At 38.4% G+C, this 20288-nt stretch overlaps 1 protein-coding gene across 2 annotated transcripts in view; it reads left to right on the forward strand.

The window, feature by feature from the left end:
* The window catches only part of pde1a (phosphodiesterase 1A, calmodulin-dependent), a 66098-nt gene that overhangs the window by 2837 nt on the left and 42973 nt on the right, over window positions 1–20288 (forward strand). The window contains exons 2-3 of one of the 2 annotated variants that reach the window (XM_079464079.1): window positions 5727–5859; window positions 17710–17736. In XM_079464079.1, coding sequence (XP_079320205.1) covers window positions 5744–5859; window positions 17710–17736 — 143 coding nt within the window. In that variant the 5' untranslated portion in view covers window positions 5727–5743. Of the gene's footprint in view, window positions 1–5726; window positions 5860–14834; window positions 15373–17709; window positions 17737–20288 lie in introns of those variants that run through there. The other variant, XM_079464080.1, reaches the window with a different exon arrangement.

Here is a 20288-nt window from a genome sequence, read left to right on the forward strand (position 1 = left end):
CCTGGGGAAGAATAAAAGCCAGTTCACTCAATCGGTACAACTTTGAAAAACAAGTTTTTCTTCATGAAAGGATGGTCATTGAATGAGTAGTGAAGTAGGTTATTTGATAAACTTTTAATATTCATTATAAATTACGTAAAGTCCAATATATATATATATATATATATATATATATATATATATATATATATATAAATAGCCTAAGATATAGTGAAACATAATTAATGGACCATGAATAGACCAAGTGTGTTAATGCCTAAAAAACATAAATTATTGACTGCCTGAGCTAGTTTAATTTATATGTGTCTGTCATAGAATCTGCCGCTCACCATGATTGATCTTGGCTTTGATCCACCCTCGCCACTCATAATCTGTCATTGCTCTGAAGATGAGTGTGATTGTTACTCGCAAACTAATATTGCATTTGACATTCAAACATATTAAATTCATCTTGAGCTGATCCATCCTAAAACATTCATTAAGCTCACTTTATTGCGTTTTCCATCTCTTTTTCAGGACTTTTGGTAAACCAGCCCCCTTAAAGGTCATATTTTAATAGATTAAAAACTTTTGATGCATTATAAAAACGTTGATTAGATTTAAGCCATAGACTGATAAATGCTCCACATTGTAAAGACCAATCAATAGCACAAAGGCTGTCTATCTGTTTAGTGTGATGCAGCTGTCCTGGATTGAGGAACTTTAGCTCATTGTAGTGTGCAAATCCGGATTTACTACCTCAATGAACCAGTGAGGAATAATGGAATGCCCTGTGAATTAATAACAGCCTCCAAAATGCCAAGTGTCATTCCAAGTATCTCAAGGTTAAGAACCGCATTGTCTTCTGCAACACGTGCATGTTTTTCTTTTCTGTGTTTAATCAGAGGAGTGTGTGCATGATTTGTCAGAATAATTTACTGCCAGCCATTAAAAATAGTTATGTAATGGTTACGCAATGCTTAATTTTTATGTAATTCAGAAACACTCAGTCCAGGTGGCACATGTATTTTGTTAACGGTTGGATGAAGTTGTCATATTTCTGCGCTCCAATTATTATGCTCCAGTTTTTTGTTGGCAATGTATCAGTCAGTCTATCTCTGTAAGTCACTGCCTAGTAACACTCTTTACATCTTGGTAACTACCTAGCAACAACACAAAACAACCAGAATTGACTCAGATCTGGCTTTCGGACCCATGTAGATGCACAGACGTTTAGAGATGAAGTTTGAAGTTATAGGATCAACACTGATCAATGAGACCCACGATTTTAATGACAATTATGAGGTTTCCAATTAGAGCTCTATTTTTGCACTGGCAGAAGTGAGGTATTACATCCCTAATGCGGCATGTTTTATTCAAGACCTATATCTTCTCTGATAGATACCTTCAGGAGCAATGTAGTTTAGCTTCAATTTGCGAGCGGACGCTATTAATCCTACATTTGACACGGTGTAGTATATTTGGACAATTATATTCCAGTCCTGTTCTATTAACAAAGGGAACCTGGTCTTCATCAATCAAGGGTCCTTTGAGGACTTCTATCTTTAACAACCTGTAGCAGTGTCTGTATTGTATCTTTTTGTGTACAATCCTGTTATGACTATCCTGTTTCCAAGCTCCACTGTTTGACGTTAATAAAGGCCATTAACACATTCGACAGCAGCTAGACAGATGTTAGACCTTTACACATGCACGTGTACGCGCGCCACGCGCACACGCAATAAGAAACTGTACGTTTAACTTAACACATTTGAGGTGCATACAGTACTTGCCAATGCAAAACTTGGCACTATGATTGCTAGTAGAATACTAAAAAATGTATGTAATTTTGCAACATAATTTTATCAGGTGCATTAACCAACTGCTTGTTATGTTAGTTAAAAAGATTTAGCTTTTATTTGTTTACTATTTACGAATTGCTTTCACCCCTAAATTAGTTGGAGAATTTTTTTCAAGCGGCGTCTGTATTGAACAAACTCACGCTCTGAGTAGCATGCATGACGTTTCCATCAAATCCACTGAAGTGTAACCATCTGTCTCTAGCAGAGAAACTAAAGTCACCTCACATTCCATTAAACAACGTTTTGTCACAGTCCTCCTGAAACCTTGTGTCTAAGTTTGTTGTTTTTCAGGAAAAGGAATCGTCAAAATGCTTTCTACGGATGCGGATTGAACACGGTCCCCATTTTTTATGACGGATGAAAATATCGGAGGCAGTGTGTAAATGTGATTGACAAAACGTGATGTTCTATACATTTTTTAACACGAAAACATTCGCAGTCAGTGTGCAATGACCTTAACCCGCTCCTCTAGATCATCCATTCGCCCTTTCACAACGCTCCTCCTGAGATGCACCTTTTGCATTTCAGTAGATAACAGAATGTTTTTAAACTCCTATTACTACACAATGTGACTTTATTTAACCTTCATCTGTTTACAAAGTCAGTGTTTCATTTCTTTGGTGTCATCAGGTTTCTTAATCGCAGAATCTTTTTATGTTATTTCAAAGAAGATGCTTCTAAATGTTGCACCAAGAAGGGTTGCATACCCCCAAGACTCTCAACAGTGAGAGTGAATGGTGACTGAAGCTATCAGTCCATAATATTCTTCCTTTGGTAATCCACAGAAGAACGTCATACAGATTTGTACACTTTTATTGCTTTTAAGGTCATAGAAGCTGAGTATGTGGAGAAGAATCTTACGTTAGGACAGTTACGCTCGCAGACTGGATTTAGCTGTCATCACACCTCTTGAGATCATTGGCTCCACTACCCACAGGCCCTTCATACTTACACACTTAAATGCTTTTACCGGCTAACCATGACAATCCACCGTTGTACTTTCTATTACATAGAATCCATTGCGTTTCTTTGAGCAATTTCGTGTGCCTGTTCCTCATCTTCTCCATGGCAACGTGAAACATGTTCTCACAAGTCTGGTTGAACTGCCACGAGCAAATCAAGTTTCGTGCTAATAGTCTGCAATGCCGAGACACCCTCTCTTCTTTCCACATTTCAAGTGTGAATTATTGTCAGAGAAATCACAGCCTTAATGCATCATACACAAACACGTTGAGTGCAGCTTTCTGAGGCTTGTTGTAGAAGAACGCAATCAATTACAGATATACATTTATTTACTGGATGTTTTCATTACCGAGACTGTTTATTTACTACTGAACTAATGCTGCATGTTTTCCATTTAGGCCTATTGTATGCGTTTGGCAGGCAACTTACTGTGAATTTAGTCTCTTGTTAGTATTGAACACATGACCTTTGCGTTGCGAGCGCAATGCTCTGTGAAATAAGTTACAGGAACAATTACTTTAAGAGATATTTAATTAAATAATAGATATTTCCAGTCAATTCCGGTCAAATCAAACATGATGGTTGTTTGTAAACGAAGCAAAATGGTGCCATGCTTTTTCGTTTCTGTGGGATCTTTGATTCTATTCATGGCAATGAAAATGGAGCATGTTGCATTATGGGATACAGCATTGTGTGCTGTTTACTCCACATCTTGACAAATGCACAGTTGTTCCCCTGCATAAAGGATATTAGCATACTGTCGACAGTGCTCATGTGATATGCTGCAGAAAATATTATTTTATCGGTTTTCTAAACAGACCTGCATTTGTTTTTTTCCTGAAGATGCTGAGCATGAGATGTCACACCACTGACCCCAGCTGCAATGTCCTGCTCGGACACAGTTGTTTCCGCAGATGAGAAGTGAAATTTTAATCGATCATGGTCTCACACACCTGCCGCTCGCTGTGTAGCCAGCCACATATATCACTTAAACCAGACACACACAGGAGTGTAGGCTTTTTCAGAATGATTCATGTTAACGCGTAGAGATCTTTCTTTGTAATTTGTGGCGTGCATCATCTTCCCCTGAATAGAATTTGTTTGTAACAACATTTGACATTGTGGATGAATAGCTGGATATTTCTTTTGAAAATATCTCTATGGCAACCAGTATACCTATTTTCACAGACACTGAATCGTAAATTAGGCCGTAATTGTTGTGTCCATCCAACTGCTCTTCCTCATCGTATTAGTCACGCGTGTTGCCACATTCTCATGCTTGTCTCGGTCATCTCTCTTTTTAGGGCGCACAATCTTATTTTTTCTTGATCAACAAATGGTCAGTGAAATGCACAGATTAATTTTCCTAAATGTTGATCGGCAGCTGTACCAAACTAAATAACTTTCAAATTTTCTTTTTATTTACATTTTTTTTTGTTTACTCTAATACGTTATAATTGAAAATAGGTTTGGATATTAGAACAAATACGCTGCCCGTCCCCCAAAAAAGTCACCACCTGGATTTAACTCTGCAAATAGGTAAGATGACTACCTATATATACTGAATGACCATATTGTCCCTGATGGCACAGGCATATTACTAGATGACAATGCCAGGATTCATCGGGCTCAAATTTTGAAAGAGTGTTACAAGGAGAATGAGAAATAATTTTCACATATGGATTGGACGCCACATAATCCAGACCTTAATCGCATTGAGAATCTTTGGGATGTGCTGGAGAAGACTGCGCAGCGGTCCGACTCTCCCATCATCAATACAAGATCATGGTGAAAAATGAATGCAACTCCGAACGGGAATAAATGTTGGACGGGAATACATTGCAGAAGCTTATCGAAACGATGCCAACTGTTTTGGGTGGACAGGCAGTATATGTTTTTGAGCTGACACGGAATAGAGAGGAGGAGAAATATTATCAGTTGAAAACTTAGACAAAGTATAATTTATTAAATTTCCCCTATCTGCAGCTGCAGGCACACTGAACTTTCTGAGATAACTCTCAGAGAGATTAATGTAGTCTACATCTAAATGCCAATGGAGGAAATAATTAGAAGCTTAAGCATGACAATAATACATTCTTATTCTAATAGGTTGTCTAATCGATCGTTATATTTCTCCCCTGGCGATGCGGAAACGAGCCTCAAATGTTGGAGATATGTTAAATACCTTCTTGATTTAATTATTGCCTTTAATTATCATTTCTAATGCAAGAGGTGCGGGTTATGATAGGCTAGAAACTATTTCAGTAAAGGTACTTTCATTGAAAAAATGTGCAAACATTTGTGTGCATTTAATGTTACTTTAGCAATATTGCATATTGTGTAAGGTTCAAATGTCCAGTTTTTGTAAAAGATCATTTGTTTAAAGAGTAAATGAGGTGCCATCAGACAATACAGTATATCATCTTAAAGGGGTAGTGAAAATTCTGTCATTATGAATTTCATTAACATCAAATTGTTCCAAATTTGTATACGTTTTATTGTTGCACTAAACACAAAAGAAGATATTTGGAAGAATGTTTGTAACCAAGCAGTTCGTGGGCACCATTGACTACTATAGTAGGAAACAGAACTACTTTAGTAGGCAATGATACCACAGAACAGTTTGGTTTCTCAGATTCTTCCAAATATTTTATTTTATGGTTAACAGAACTTTAAACAGATTTTAAACAATTTAAGGGTGAGTAAATGATGACAGAATTCCATTTCTGGTCAACATGTGGCATGTCCTCTCCTTCATGTCATCAGAAATGAAAATGAAACTAAATGTGAAATTAAAGTTATAATAATGGTAGTGATGTATCTGGAATTGTGAAATGTTGGTGTACGCTCACAAAAATGGTTCCTGCATACCTCAGTCTTCCTCTATATAAATAATCTAGAACATGCTGTTTCTCCCTGCAGTTGATTCTGTGCACTCCATGACTGTGATCCAGCCAACCTCTCGGGTCCTCAGGCACAGGTGGGGCTCAGCGAGGGGCCGGACTCGAGGACTGGCTGGAAGGAACACGCCTGTTGCCAAAGATCCCAGAATTAGGTAGGAGACCCCTGAAGTGACCAACTGCTACCAGACGTAAATCGTTTGTGTGTTCCCTTGTTATCGCACACACAAAGTATCGCGCCAACCGAGCAGACTAAGTGAGAAGACACACCATGTGTTGCTTTTGGGCTTGTAATGCTATACACATTAAGCATCACTAGTGACGGCAAACAAAACTGTTCTCCGTTTATTTTGCTGTGAGGATTATTTGTTTGTTTGTAGCAAAGTTGGAAGTAGTTTGTGCATTTTAGTTTAGCAGGCATATTTCACCTTTAACATTATGCAGATTGTTACAGAATGTCATGTTACCTAGAACTGTAATTACATTCAGAGACTTCAGAGGTTTTATGTACCGTAGGCGTCTGTGTAAAAAGCTGTGTACAACTTCTCGATGAAACATTTCAGGTAGCCTAAGCAACTTGGAGGACCTCTCCACACCTGACTGAAACGCACATGTTGACAGTCATCAGCATTTCGTTAGTCTTTGGGAATAAGGACGACTTAATAAGCATTCTGAATATCCGCGGGGGACGGTGTTGATTTGCCTAAAGACTCAAGTCTTGCATGAGAATGTGTGCCTTGGGACATTTCGTGGAAATGTTTTGCTGGCCTCTAAATATGCATGCTACTTAATGTGACTCTTTTCTCCTCGGTTTTAACTAAGCAATGTGCCATTATGTTGGGAAATTACATGTTGTCTGGCAACATTTGGTTTTTGCAGCAACCGGTGAACCGTCGTCTGTCTGCCCATAGAGAAATGATATGATGAATCATTGTATGAGTCATTGACTTATTCAAATATATAACCATTCCAATATAAGCTTAAAGCTGCAATTCCTAACTTTATTGTATAAAAAGTATTGATCAGTTGCATTAATTACTTATAATAATGATACTTATAATAAAGATGTCGGGTTTGATTTTGAAATGTCAAGTTGAAATAAAAAATGAGCAATGAATGTTGCATCTATTGGTGAGGTTGCGAATTGCAACCAACGGCTCACCCTACCCCCCCAATCCTTTTCGAAGCACTACGGCGGCTCTCACAGGACAAACATATCATCACGTTTTCGATTCTTTGCCGAAAGAGATAACATATTTATGAAATACGCTCGGTAGAGCAGTTTGTCTGTGTAGGGCTAATATGGCTAACAACATAGTGAATCCCATGAAAGTTTACCCGCGGTGTATGTAGAAATAGCTCCAAGGTACGAAAAACATAACGCTATATTATGTAAGGATTTAAACACCCCTGTAGACGGTATGTATATTATATTGAATTTCTGTCAATAGATCCTCCCAAAAATTACACGCAGCACCTTTAAGGTAAGTGCAAGTGACCTGCAATGTTATGTTTCAGACAGACATGGCGATGAAGTTACGTTTTAGAAATCACAATAATAGCTAAGACCATGCTCTCCAGAAGCAAATTCACAAACAGGTTTCAGATTTATAGATGTAAACAGCCTAAGAAAGGGCAACCTGTTCGGTGTGCCCACGCAGGTAATTGGATTGTCTATTAGGGAAATGGCTTAGAGTAATGACACGCCATTACATGCATTACGGTTTGTGATGTTCCAGGCTTTACCAGAATTTCTTGTTTTGCGTTCTGTCAGAGACAGAGGGATTCTGCGAGTTAGGAGGGGTAAAGAGCGTGTACTTCCTCTTTGTTCCTGTTCTGGATAAATTCAAGCTGATTTGGTACTGGCTGAATTACATTACGGCCGTGCTAATTAAAGTCAGTACAGGCTAAATTGGCTGAGGTCCGCTTCGTTGGCCTCAGAACTGACCGTGTACTGGAAAACCTCACAGTACGCTACGGCAAAGAGAGGACAGGTTGAAAGATTGAGAAAAAAGACTATTGTAAATTACCCATGTTGCACTTGCATAATGTGGTGTCGATGACCTAATGGCCTACTGGGAATGGCATCATTCATTTGGGTGACATCATTAGCTTTATGTGCATTTAGATTCCTCACGGTCAGGGTGACCAGATGTTCTGGATTTCTGAGGTGTGTCCTGTTTTCCTGATATGTTGTTTTAGCTTTGAGTCTTATTGACTTAAAGGTGACAAGTGTACTTTTTTCAGTTTTTAAGTATTTAACACAAGCTTAATGTGTTGCTACAACTGTAAGAAAGCCATCTATATGTTGATTTCTTAACAGGATTTCATTGTTTCGAAAGAAAATCTATTTTTAAAGCGTCTTTCAGCAAATCGGCTTATATCTGGTTGCCATGACAATGGCTGCCATGCTTACTGTAGCTTACTTTTGTTCACTCAAGTTTAATTTACTATCTAAGCTTTTCAAAGGAAAACTTAAATGAATAGGTACACGTTATTTGGATTTGTTTCCCTTATTCCCTAACAGTTACGCTGTTCACAGTGCCCTTCGAACTGAACATGTTTTCTCACTTCGGATTGGAATCTCACGGAAAAGCAGCATGTCCCAGCCATGGTGCATCAGTTTTGGAGACCCATGGAAACACTTCCGTTGTCATCTGTTGCACGCTGCGATTTTCTGTATTTGTCTTGCTCGAATTTGCAGCGCGTATTCTGTATTGCCAGTATTTGCAGGGCATGTGTCGCCAAACTAATGAAGATGCTTGTTTTGCTGAATATGCTGGTGTTTTTTTCTGTTGCAGTACGGTGACACCTAGCGGCCACCGTACCCTTCCGATTCTTGAGATCTAAATAGTTATATCTCGGTCAAACATTTTCCTAAACTTTCAAACCAGACATCAATGAATGCTTGTTTATTCAGCTTTCAAGTGGTGTATAAATCAATTTCGAAAAACATTGACCCATAAGATTATTTTGGTTTTCAGGGTTACATATATACATTTAATAAAACTAACTATAAAGGTATATACATATTATACACAGTTTTTATCGATATAATATATATATATACACACACACACACACACACACACACACAAAGTATATCGATCGATAAAACTGTGTAAAAAGATTACAAAATTGCAGGTTTCAGAGCAATTTTCCAGCTAAGGAATGATAAACCATTTACAGTCAATCAAAATCCACATGTTAAATGTGAAACTGTCTGAGCTGTGAATAAACAGTGTTATTTACAGTTTGTCTGGATGCTGTTAAAGTTATCTTTATAGATATTGTTCTCTGTGTGAATAAGTCGTAAGACAAAAAATAAATCTTATTTGGAGGAAACAGACTTCTGGAACTTATGATTTTGATATGTGGTCAGTATAGTTTTATAGCTTTGGAAATGCACAAACGATTATTATAAATAATTTGATTGACCTTTTAAATTCACAGTCATGAGTATAGCTATTTTCTAATGTTCAATTCATTCAATTTTATTGATATAGTGATTTGTGTTGCTTTACAGGAAGAAAACAAAAGAAAAAGAAAACACAAGAATACACATTGTTTCAAATCGGCTTTACAGAAATGTCATGTTGATACATTTCAAACCCACAATAGTAGCAATAGAAGCAATGGTTAGCTAATAATAACATATCTAATATCTAAACAATTATTGATAATAATAATAATTTATTAATTATATAACATATTATTATTATTATTAATAATCATATTGTTTATGTTTTACATCTGATATATTTTTATATATTATTATTATTTATTTTTATAAATGTATAGCCCTGCTGTCTAGTGTGAACTCTGAATGGATTAAGAGGTGATGACATATACAGTTGTTTTTAAAGAACTCGTCACAACGCCTTTCAAAGTTGATCTCTTTCTTTGGTTTAATACGGGCGGCAGTGAGCGACAGCGGTCCGGCAGTTTACCGTGTCATTTGAAAGAGAAGCCCTTCCCTTGTTTACTGTGACACCGAGCAGACAATCTACGAATCTGTGGAGTGACACACAAAAACACAACTAACAATGAGACTTGGTTCATCCATGTATCATTTCATCCATGGCCTTGAAAACTAATGGAAACAATACCTTTATACCTGCCTGCCATATTGTGTTCTAGAAAACAAAATAAGTTTGTTATCTGTTAGCATAACCTTTTCCCTGCCTTTGTGCGTTTTGTTTGTTGGTATACAGTATATTTGGTCCGCAGAGTTGCGTTGTGAATCTTTTGCCTGTAATTTGTTTTTCATTGACATTTAGATATACCAGCAGGTGAATTAATGCGTCTGTTATAATGTTCATACAGCGGCCGTAACCCACCGTGCTGATTGTGTCATTTGCATGCTCTTGTGAGATTCTGCTGCATGCCCCCACAATCGTGACATTCACGGTATTTATTTTGTACTCTTTGTCGTCTCCATGTGAGGTATCCATGGTGACAGTCTTTGGCCTCTGCGTTTGGCGGTCAGAATAAAGATGTATCATCCGTTTATTAGGCTCCTGTGACTGATAAAGTCTCTCCGTGCTTTCAGCAAGAATGTTTGAAAGAGAATTTACCATGTTGTACTGTATTTTACTGTGATGTATGATCCATCTATCTTTGTGTCAATCGTTTTATGCTGTTATGCTTATATTACGTTTATTTGCACACGTGGAATCTGATAAAAAGTATTTGTAGCCATTTAGACGGTGATATTTTTCTTTATAGACACTCGGTTTAGCTGAAGTTGAGCTATTATCCCTGTTGCCTAAAAATCCCATGTCCAAAGAATCCAGTGCATTTTCATAAGCTGTCGTAATTCGTAAGCAAATGAAAGCCATCTTGTCAAAATGTGTTCAAATTAAACAAGAGCCGCTTATGTATTATAAAGCATACGTCATACGGGTCTGGGGATAAATATTGTCTGAGCTTTTGCCTCTTAAAACTCCATTTAATTAAAAGGTCGCACAGCCACTCTATTACAACAATAACCCGCTTGATGATAGTTGTGCTCTGATGTCAGAGCCGCATGTGTGTCCATGAACCAAAGCAGTCAGGATTAGAAACCTGTACATGACAGGATCATTGTGCGAATCTCACAGAAATGGCAAGGTCACACACCTCAAAAGGTTCAATTCTGCATGAAGAAAATAATAATGACAATCGCTTTAATTAATATTTTAATACAATTTTAATGATGGAGTACATTTTTCCATTGACAGATTTTCTTTACTGCAATGCCTGCAGTCTTATTTTTCTCCTTACTATTATGAAATATTTTTCAGTTTTGGTATTTAATATGGTATATAAATGCATATTTATTGAATATTATGATTATACATTATTTTTAATTTCATACAAATGGTTGGTGCTGCTTAATTGAAAAACAAATTCATCTTAATTGTTCCAAAAATAGGCATAATTTTCAAAACATTATAGCAAAGTTTACTGTCTGAGATCCTTACGCTGGACCGCAACGCTTCTTTGTGTAGTAGAAAGCCAAAGGGTTTAACGTCTCGGATTTTAGTGCTGCAGCTATTAGCACACTTGAGTGATGGCGTTTTACACGTGACCTACTTCCACCCCCATATCAGATGTGCGTTTCATTCGGAGCAGAAAGCCCTGAATGAGAAAGCCATGAACTTTGTGACTGTATCTCAATTGATAGTGAATTGCATTTGCAAAGGTCATGGGTTTGAATCCCAGGCAACACACATACAGATGAAAAGGTATACAGCTCGAATGCACATGCATCTGGATAATAGCGTCTACTAAATAGTTTGCCTGTTGAAAAAGACCTTAGCAAGATTTTAAGACTGTAATGCTGCAGTTTGTGTTCATGTTTGTGCCGTTTAATGCTTATATACTGCATTCCAGTTAGCATGTTAGCTTAGAAGGCATTGGACAGGCTACTTGCTTGGTTTTGGAACAAAGCTATTGTATTTGGTTAATGTATTAAAATGCTATGACTTCATTTATTGCTGTGTTGCAGGAGCTTGTGGACTTGCGTTCGTCACAACCCGAACATTCTCATACTGTATGCATCATGGTACCTTGTAGGAACAATCCGATCGCTCAGTAGCTAACAAAAACAAAAGCTTACCAGTTCCCTGTTGTGCTTTGAATCAAAGAATTTCTCTTGTGATAATGTACTGGAGCAATTTAGTAGATTCTGTCCTGCTTGCTCGGTTATTGGTCAATAATAATCACCCTTATCATAAAGGACAAGTGAACTGCCATAGATAAGCCAGTTCAGTTGTAATTTGTAGTTCTTGTCGTTGCTCTCGTCTGTCTGTCTTTCTTGTCTCCCAAGGCCTTCGAGCCATTCTTTTACAGCTGTAATAACTCCCCTCAAAGCCATTCGTATGGCACTGTGTTGCCATGGCAACACCTCTCATCAATCACCATTTTAGTGTCGAAAGTGAGTATGAATAATGTTTTATTTACACAGTCAGTGTACTGTCCCATTTTGTGTCACCATTTATTGAAACAGTTTTATGTGAAACAAATGGGCTATATCCAACCCCTCATTACACACTTCTGACTCTGTCAACAAACGCACGCTGATATCAAACAGAAATAGACATGATGTTTCTTTTTTATGTAATTACATTTCAGTGAATTGTTCAAATGTGGTTATCTCATTTCAGAAAACAAATGAGACATCAAATCACACCTTATGAAAATTACATAAAATTTTGCATTATATTGATTACTCCTGGGAAATGGGTATTTATAAAGCAGATGTTCAGTAGTATGTAAGGGATGTAGCGATTACCGAATGTCACTATTAACCGTGCTAAAAAAAGGCCACGGTAAATTAACCGTAAAGGATCTGAGAACTGAACTGTTGCAACGTGCACAAAATGAAAACAAAGCTGCACCAGCTTAAAGGGCCGTGCTTATCATATGAACTATGGTAGAGAGACCAAACAGCAAATCTTACATGTACATTCATAATCAAGGCAGTAGCGGTGACAGATGGGCTTTCAGTGCAATGTAAACAAAGCGGCATTTAAGTTAACGGAGTCTCACTTCTGAAAAGAAGCGTTGCGTCGAGGACAGCTGACAGGATGCGTACATTCTGCATGCGCAAGCTCAAATTCCCTGCTCCTGACTGATCAAATTTAATAACATGCGTTGTTGAACTGAATTATGGGTACGTCAGCGTCGCTTCGCTGAACATTTATCAACTTTTTAAGCACCAACTCCGCTGTCAGCCAATCAGATCGGCGTATGCAAATAACTTGTGCATGCGCTAGTCAGTTGCGTTCATGAAGGACCGGTTAACGATTTGATTGGCTGTTGTCACTATGATGATCGCGTCGGTCATGCTTCATACATGCCCTCCGTCAAGCGCTGACGCTGAAGCCCTGTGCTTTATTTCATTTATTTGCGCTATTGCTCATAATTTGATCATTTGTTCTAATTTTATTACTAACTGATTGACTATTATTTTTAGAGTTAGGCTAATAGTTTTATTGTATTATGACTTTATTGCATAGGTAAAAAAAATAACTGGACCTTGTTACTCTTTGTGGCGGGCAAGTAAAAATTTTGTCAGGTCCAACATTTTTGAAATTATAAATGCGTAAGTTCAAGTCAAGTTCATGTTTATTTATAAAGCACATTTAAGCATGGACCAGGCCAACCGTGTGCTGACAAATTGGCATTAAAATATTCAAAGAAATATTAAAGTTACAACAATAATAATGACTATGATAATAAGAAGGTATAAAACCAATGTTTCTATGCTATTCTATTCATTTAGAGTATTCGGAGAGGTGAGGTCTCTGAGATCTAACATCTTGATAAAGGGGGCCTCAGGGCTCAGTGCTTGGAACGTTGCTCTTTTCTGTATACTTGACATCCTTAGGCTCTGTCATTCAGAAACATGGCTATGCGGATGATACATAACTCCACCTGTCTTTTCAGCCTGACGATCGGACTGTTTCTGCACGCATTTCAGCATGCTTGAGCAACATTTCGTTCTGCATGAAGGACCATCACCTGCAGCTGAACTTTGCCATTATTGAATTATGTTTAGTATAATTACGATTTAAATGAATAATAATATTAATAATAATAATACTAATTCAGTACTTTAGTAGCCTACTGTATTAATAGCAATTGTGCATCTGATGTGAGGTTATTGGTGTGCGTTTTGTGGCATTTTCAAGCTATTTCTATGTCTCATCCAATCCAAATTTTAGAACTTTCTGGAAGAAGTTAGAAGAGGCCAGAAAAACAGACATGTGCGGATACTTCAGTATACAAAAAGACATCTTTCTTCAATTAAACATTGACTAAGCTGTTTACATTGTAAAGTATTCTCTAACAGACATATAACTTTGAAGTAATTATCATAATAATTCAGTCAATTTATGTCCTAAATAGTCCATAGGCAGGAGATGATCCGCCATTCCCCTCAATAAATGAAAACCAGCCATGTCTGGTTGCAGCAGAACCAACCCTAAAAAAATACTCTTTCATATTTACAGAAATGAGATTGGTCTGATAGAGGTGCTGGTGTAATAAAAAATTGACTCTAGGTTTGGTTGAGATGCGTTTGCTGATTTGTTCTGTAGAAGCCGTTCACAGGCTCTTACAGCATGTGCTTGCTTAATAAAACCTTTGAACTTTACAAACAATCATGACATTTTTTGCATTGGAATGAGGGGATTAGAGCGAGTCGGAGTAAGGCTGGCGAACGCGGGATGCTAGTGCGCAGGTTGCTTTCATTAGCGTGCTGAAACAGACACTGGGGGGGGATTTTTTGCTCAGCCACCCGATACACGTTCAGAGATGCGCACCGCGGTAAAATACAACTCAAACAGCAAGCTTCATGATGTCATACCTGCCCCTGGTGGTCAAAATAATGATATGGTTGAGCATGCGAGGAGATAATTCTCTCTCTTGAAGAGCTGCGTTTCTACAGCTGCGGACTAGCAGGAGGAGGAGGGGGCAGGCGTGAGAGCCTACGATATGCTTGCGCCGTTCCATCCCAGCCAACGGATTCCATCCGAGCGGCGATAAGACGCACACAGGTGGAGGTAATGAAGGTATGTGTGTGCGTACGCACGCGTGCATTCACAGAGGTATAAATGCCCACCTACTGCATGAGATAAAAGATGCTCATGAGGAGACAGCACTGCCTACATCGTAGATTGATTGGCTGAGAGGAAAAACAAGAAGAGAGAGAACACACAAATAATCCAACGAGGTAGAGGGAACTGGCAAATGTTCAGATTCACAGAGGGTGATAGATAGATAGATAGATAGATAGATAGATACTCATCAGGCACAGCGCTGCTCTTCCGCTCGGAGAGAAAAAGAGAGAGAGAAACATTTGTGTGACGTGAGTGTGTGTGACAGCATTCTCTCGCCGCGCGCTGACACTCACTTCAGCGGACTCATGCGCTCTGGAGGCACAAGCAGGACCCTTTGGGAGACGGCTCAACCTGCAAGAGATGCTTTGAAGACCAGGAGCCCTCTGCTGCACGTGTTGAACGGTATACCTGCGTATTCCTCTTCATCTTAGAACCATAAACACGAGCGTATACGCAAACCATGGATTCTCTGGCCAACGATACAGACGGATTGGAGAACTCCTTGAAGTACTCCAAGTGCGATCAGACGGAGAAGATGTGGATGAGGTTTAAAGGAATGTAAGTTGTTTGTTTTTTCATGTTGTTTCATCGGCACTTGCGTGATGGCATAAATCGAACATTATGGGAATTATTGTTGTTGTGCTCTACGATCGACTCTGAGTGGGGGATTCTTGACTCATGGGGCAGAAAGTGTGTGAATGTAATACTAATGAGACCATCAACCCCGCTGGATGTGACACTTGCGTCATATGACAGTTTTGGTGTTTTGGTCCAGCTGTGTTTGTGTCATTTTAATGTATATTTGTAGTCTAGTCTTTTAAAACGTAGTCCGAAAAATGTAATCGGTTTACTGTGTCTATTTTATTTATGTCATGGAATGAGAAACACTGATGTTGTACAATACATAACAACAGAGGATTACAGGAAAGTTTGTAGACTTTGTGTCAGGATAGTGCAACTAAAAATTACAAATCTGTCATTGTTTATTCACCCTCTTGTTGTTGTACGAACACAAAAGAAGATATTTTGAGAAATGTCTCGGTGGTTTAAAATATCTTCTTTTGTGTTCTGCAAAAAAAAGAAAGTCATACAGGTTTGAGAAGACATGAGGGTGATTAAATGATGAAGAGATTTTGGAGTAAACTTTCCTTTTAATAGTATTTAATTTTAACACCCCTAGAAAGATAAACTTTTCTTGTTGTACAATTTTTCGCTTAAACTCCGTCCGATGATAAAAGCATTTTGGCTAAAGTTAAGAGCATTCTGGTTAGGCAGAGAAACGTAAAACCAAAGCAAAGTTGGGGTCACCAAATGGCTAATCTCGGGATTTAAACCGGTCCACCTTCAACATCCTACATAAAGCTCATTCAAGCCTTTTGTGTGAACTCAATCCATCCTTAAAAACAGATCACACTCATTCATTCATTCTGCATAGAAGGTGTTGTGAGGCGGACGGTGTCAAGTAGGGCTGGGCCGAATGACGGAATATTCTGTTGTAAATAAGTAGGTGTGGTTAACTCTGTGCTCTGCAAGTTGGATGTTATGATGAAAAAACATGTGAATGAATGCAACCGTAACAAAGTAACCAATCAAATACTCTTTTGTCCTTCGGTCTGTAGTTTCATGATCTGCTTCAGTCCGGCACTTTCTCTCTCACCCGCAGTGCAGGTATCTGCACGTGCATATTAAAAAAGCTCATTCTCACGTATTTTAGAAGTCAGATTGTGTTGTAAAGCTGTTAATAGTTTTAATAAAGTTCAACTTTAGGCGAAACTTGCATTGAAATGTGCGATGATGCGCACCATGCGACCGCTTTTAACGTGACGCAAACCCCCGTTTTGGGAGACGCGTGTGGAGACAATTGTGGGAATAAACAAACCTAAAGACAGAGAGTCACAACACACTGAAAATACACATCTTATAGAGAGTAAAGAGCGATGAAGACCTACAGTACAGACCTCATGAACACCAGTTTATAACACCAGTCATATACTGTACTCTCATTATTTGTGCATATATTCATACATCATTGTTATTCTTGTTATCCTACTGTATGCATATGATATAGCCAGAAGATAAATAAATAATCAATACCATTATCAGAACTTAATTTGATATCTTTAGTACATTTGCATAACTTGCCTACATTATAACTACGGTGAGCATTCAAATGAAGTCAATCTAAGAAAAATGAGGTAAAAAATATAGAATTATAATGGGAGATTGTTACTGTGAAATATATCGTGACCGTGAAATAAAATCAGTTTTTCCGTGAAACAGATTTGTCAAGTGTCAAGTTTGTGTTAACAATAATGAAATTGAATTATGTAGGCTGTTAAATATATAATCAAATGTATTTGCTAATGATTCTGATAACAGAACCTTCATCTGATGACTAATTCACTGCAATGGGAAAGTGTGAATTCCAGTATTTTTAAGATCCTTGCTGGAAAGAGGCTCTTATCAGTCCTCAAAACAAAAAGTACCCACAGGTTTTACAAAACACAATTGTAACGTTTTGGGTTAATACGTCACCTAAAAATGAAAACTGTGACATAATTTACCCACCCTCACATTGTTGACGTAGCGATGTTAGGCACAATATTAGATAGCATCATTCTCCTTCAGTCGCATGGAAAGTAAAAGTATGGATGGACTGTAAATTTAAAAAGGAGAATGGAGACTGTGAGTTACTATAATTTTGCCTTTGTGTGTTGAAGGAAATGCAGGAAAGAAGTTCATACCTGCTTGGAAAAAGCAAATAATACAAGAATTAGTTTTTGAGCGCACTACTCCTGTAATTTGAAACAAAACGGAGAACATTCGCTGTTATAGAGAAATCTCATCATTTATTTCAAGTGCAAGCTAATGTACTTCCATTTTTCTGTTTTACAGGCAGAAGTACAAAAGCACGTCTCAGAGGTAAGTCCAAAGTTGGTCTCCATTTGTGTCACAGCAGTTCATCCGACCAATGCATCAGTGAACATTTCATGCATGACAAGTAATGCGGGCGCAATGATTCCAGCCACAGTTTTATCACTCCAGCTGGGTCACTAATGGTTTCATCATCACCTCTATCATGTGGGAGTTGCGTAATGCTTCAAGATCTGGTGTGCTATTGCAACACTTGCGGCTAAAATCCTAATTAGACGGGCCAGTCAATGAGCTCAGGAATTATTGACATCACAATTAACTACAAAGCTCTGTCTGTCTTTAAAACTTTAGGCCAATCGCTCTTGGGAGACGGTCCCTGCACTTCGGGTATTTCTAAAGACAATTAAGTGTTGGGCACTGGTGTTCTTTCACCTTAATTGATTATTTTCATGTCGCACACAAAGAACAGTATTCACCGTCCGATAGTGTCTTATATTGTACAGATTACAGAAGTGGGGCGGCTCGGGAATGGATTGCTGAAGAGATTATTACAGTATTTGCATGGCAGCGATGCATTGATAGTCCTCAGGCATTCCGGTTAGGGTTTGCTCTAAACCACTCAACCTAAATATTGAGCTTGTGCAGTTGATTTAGCCCAAAATAAGCACACAGTTGAGACTCCATTTTGTAGATAATGAAGACTTGGTAAGTTTAAGATTGTAGTTTGAAAATATCAATATACTGTATCCAGCACAACATTCAATTTTAACGCATAGTGATGTTTCAGCTACTTTAGGTGACCTATTTGTCAGTTACGGTGACCTATACCCGAAATGCGACCTCTGCATTTAACCCATCCAGAGAGTAGTGAACACACGCACAGCAAGTCGTGAACACACATACACCCGGAGCAGTGGGCAGCTATCACTGCAGCGCCCGGGGAGCAATTAGGGGTCAGGTGCCTTGCTCAAGGGCACCTTAGTCGTTACCCGCCCACCATGTCATTGTTATGAGTGCATACACTGTGATGGGATTGGTCTTTTCATAATATGGTATCCATTTTTAGTTTTTTTTACCCTGCACTGTGATGCAGCACTTTTTCAAGGGTCATGTACATGTTCCTGTAGACCAGCACGCAATATGCAAGCACCGGTCCAGAAGCACTTCTTGTTGCACTTTTATTTATTTGTTTATTTTAGTCATGCTTATATAATTAAATCTGACAGCCTTGGTTCAGCATTGTTTACGTTTTCCGAAGTGGTCTATAGCTTATATGGTAGATGTCATGGGTTTGATGCATAGCAGTGCTCCAGACTAGCTTTTTTAACTAGGAGAACTGTAGCCCCTGACTGAAGTTTTTAGGAACGCAAACAAAGAATTTAGGGACACTTTAAATCAACCTCCAATGCAATAATTCAATTATTTTCCCCAAAATAACTATTACTGCTACTGACAAATAAGTTACTTGATGACCGCAGATTTGTTATTAATTGGTGCTAAATGGTGATACTGTAATCTGAATTCATTTGAATCCGCAGAAATTGTGTTTGTCAAAAAGTATATATTTAATTGTTTACAGTGTTACCCATTAAAGCTAAATGAAAGGTCTTGTGTTGTTACGTTCTTACGATGATTTTATTGTGTATTAAGGACACTTTTCTGCATGTTCACACAACAGATAAACTGTGTTTTCTGAACCGTTCTGCGGTTAGTTTAGTTTTAAACGTCTCGTATATCAAATCGTTCGACCTCTGGCTCTACAAATCTGTCACGGCAAACAGCGACTCGAAGTAAACTTGTCAATGACGACCTGGATTGTGCGTGTCCACGGCGGTAGGAAACGTCAGTGACGCTAGTGACCCGTGCAGATCACACACAGCCTGCTCTGGTGGCGGGTCGCGTGTTCAGGTCGCACATGCGCAAGTACTTGTAAAAAATGCTTGCGCTGTTTCGAAAACTGGAGCATAGGGAACATGCTAGCATAGTTTACCATGAATGGACTCAAATGTAAAAATATAAGATTTAAGTTTAAGTAATATAACAATTTCCATCAATACTTTTCACTATTGAGTACAGCAAAAAAAGTTGTTTACTATTTTCTCAAGCGCAGTGCATTCTGAATTTGAGATTTTAATTTGAGATTTTATTTAGCTGTCCTGGTATTCTCCAGGAAATGCAAATTGAGTTAAAATAGGAAATAGGAAAACATGTTAAGTGAATAATAGAAGGTCTAATGAATTAATAATGAGTGCCAAAGTGTGCAAAGTACTTACACAGTAGTGAATAAATAACACATTTTCTCCCTCACGACACAAAAGCACTGCTGACTTTAAAGGGCCCTGATACATTTACTGGCCCTCCATGTGGAAGCCTCCATCAAGCTCTCATGTGCAGACCAATCAGAAGAGTCTACCTGGGGTGAAGTGGCCCTCACACACTCCCACATTACTGCCTGTGATGCTAAACACTGGTCTGGCCTCAGTATGAAGCCCGGATTTATATGACGCACGCTGATAGCTGCTATTCAATAATGGCCTTTCTTTCAAACCACAGCGCTCCACTGTCAGTTAGGTGTGTGCTTTGGAGCATCCGTGAAGAGG

The sequence above is a fragment of the Barbatula barbatula genome (assembly GCF_947034865.1).
Source record: "Barbatula barbatula genome assembly, chromosome: 9".
NCBI classification, from domain to species: Eukaryota; Metazoa; Chordata; class Actinopteri; order Cypriniformes; family Nemacheilidae; genus Barbatula; species Barbatula barbatula.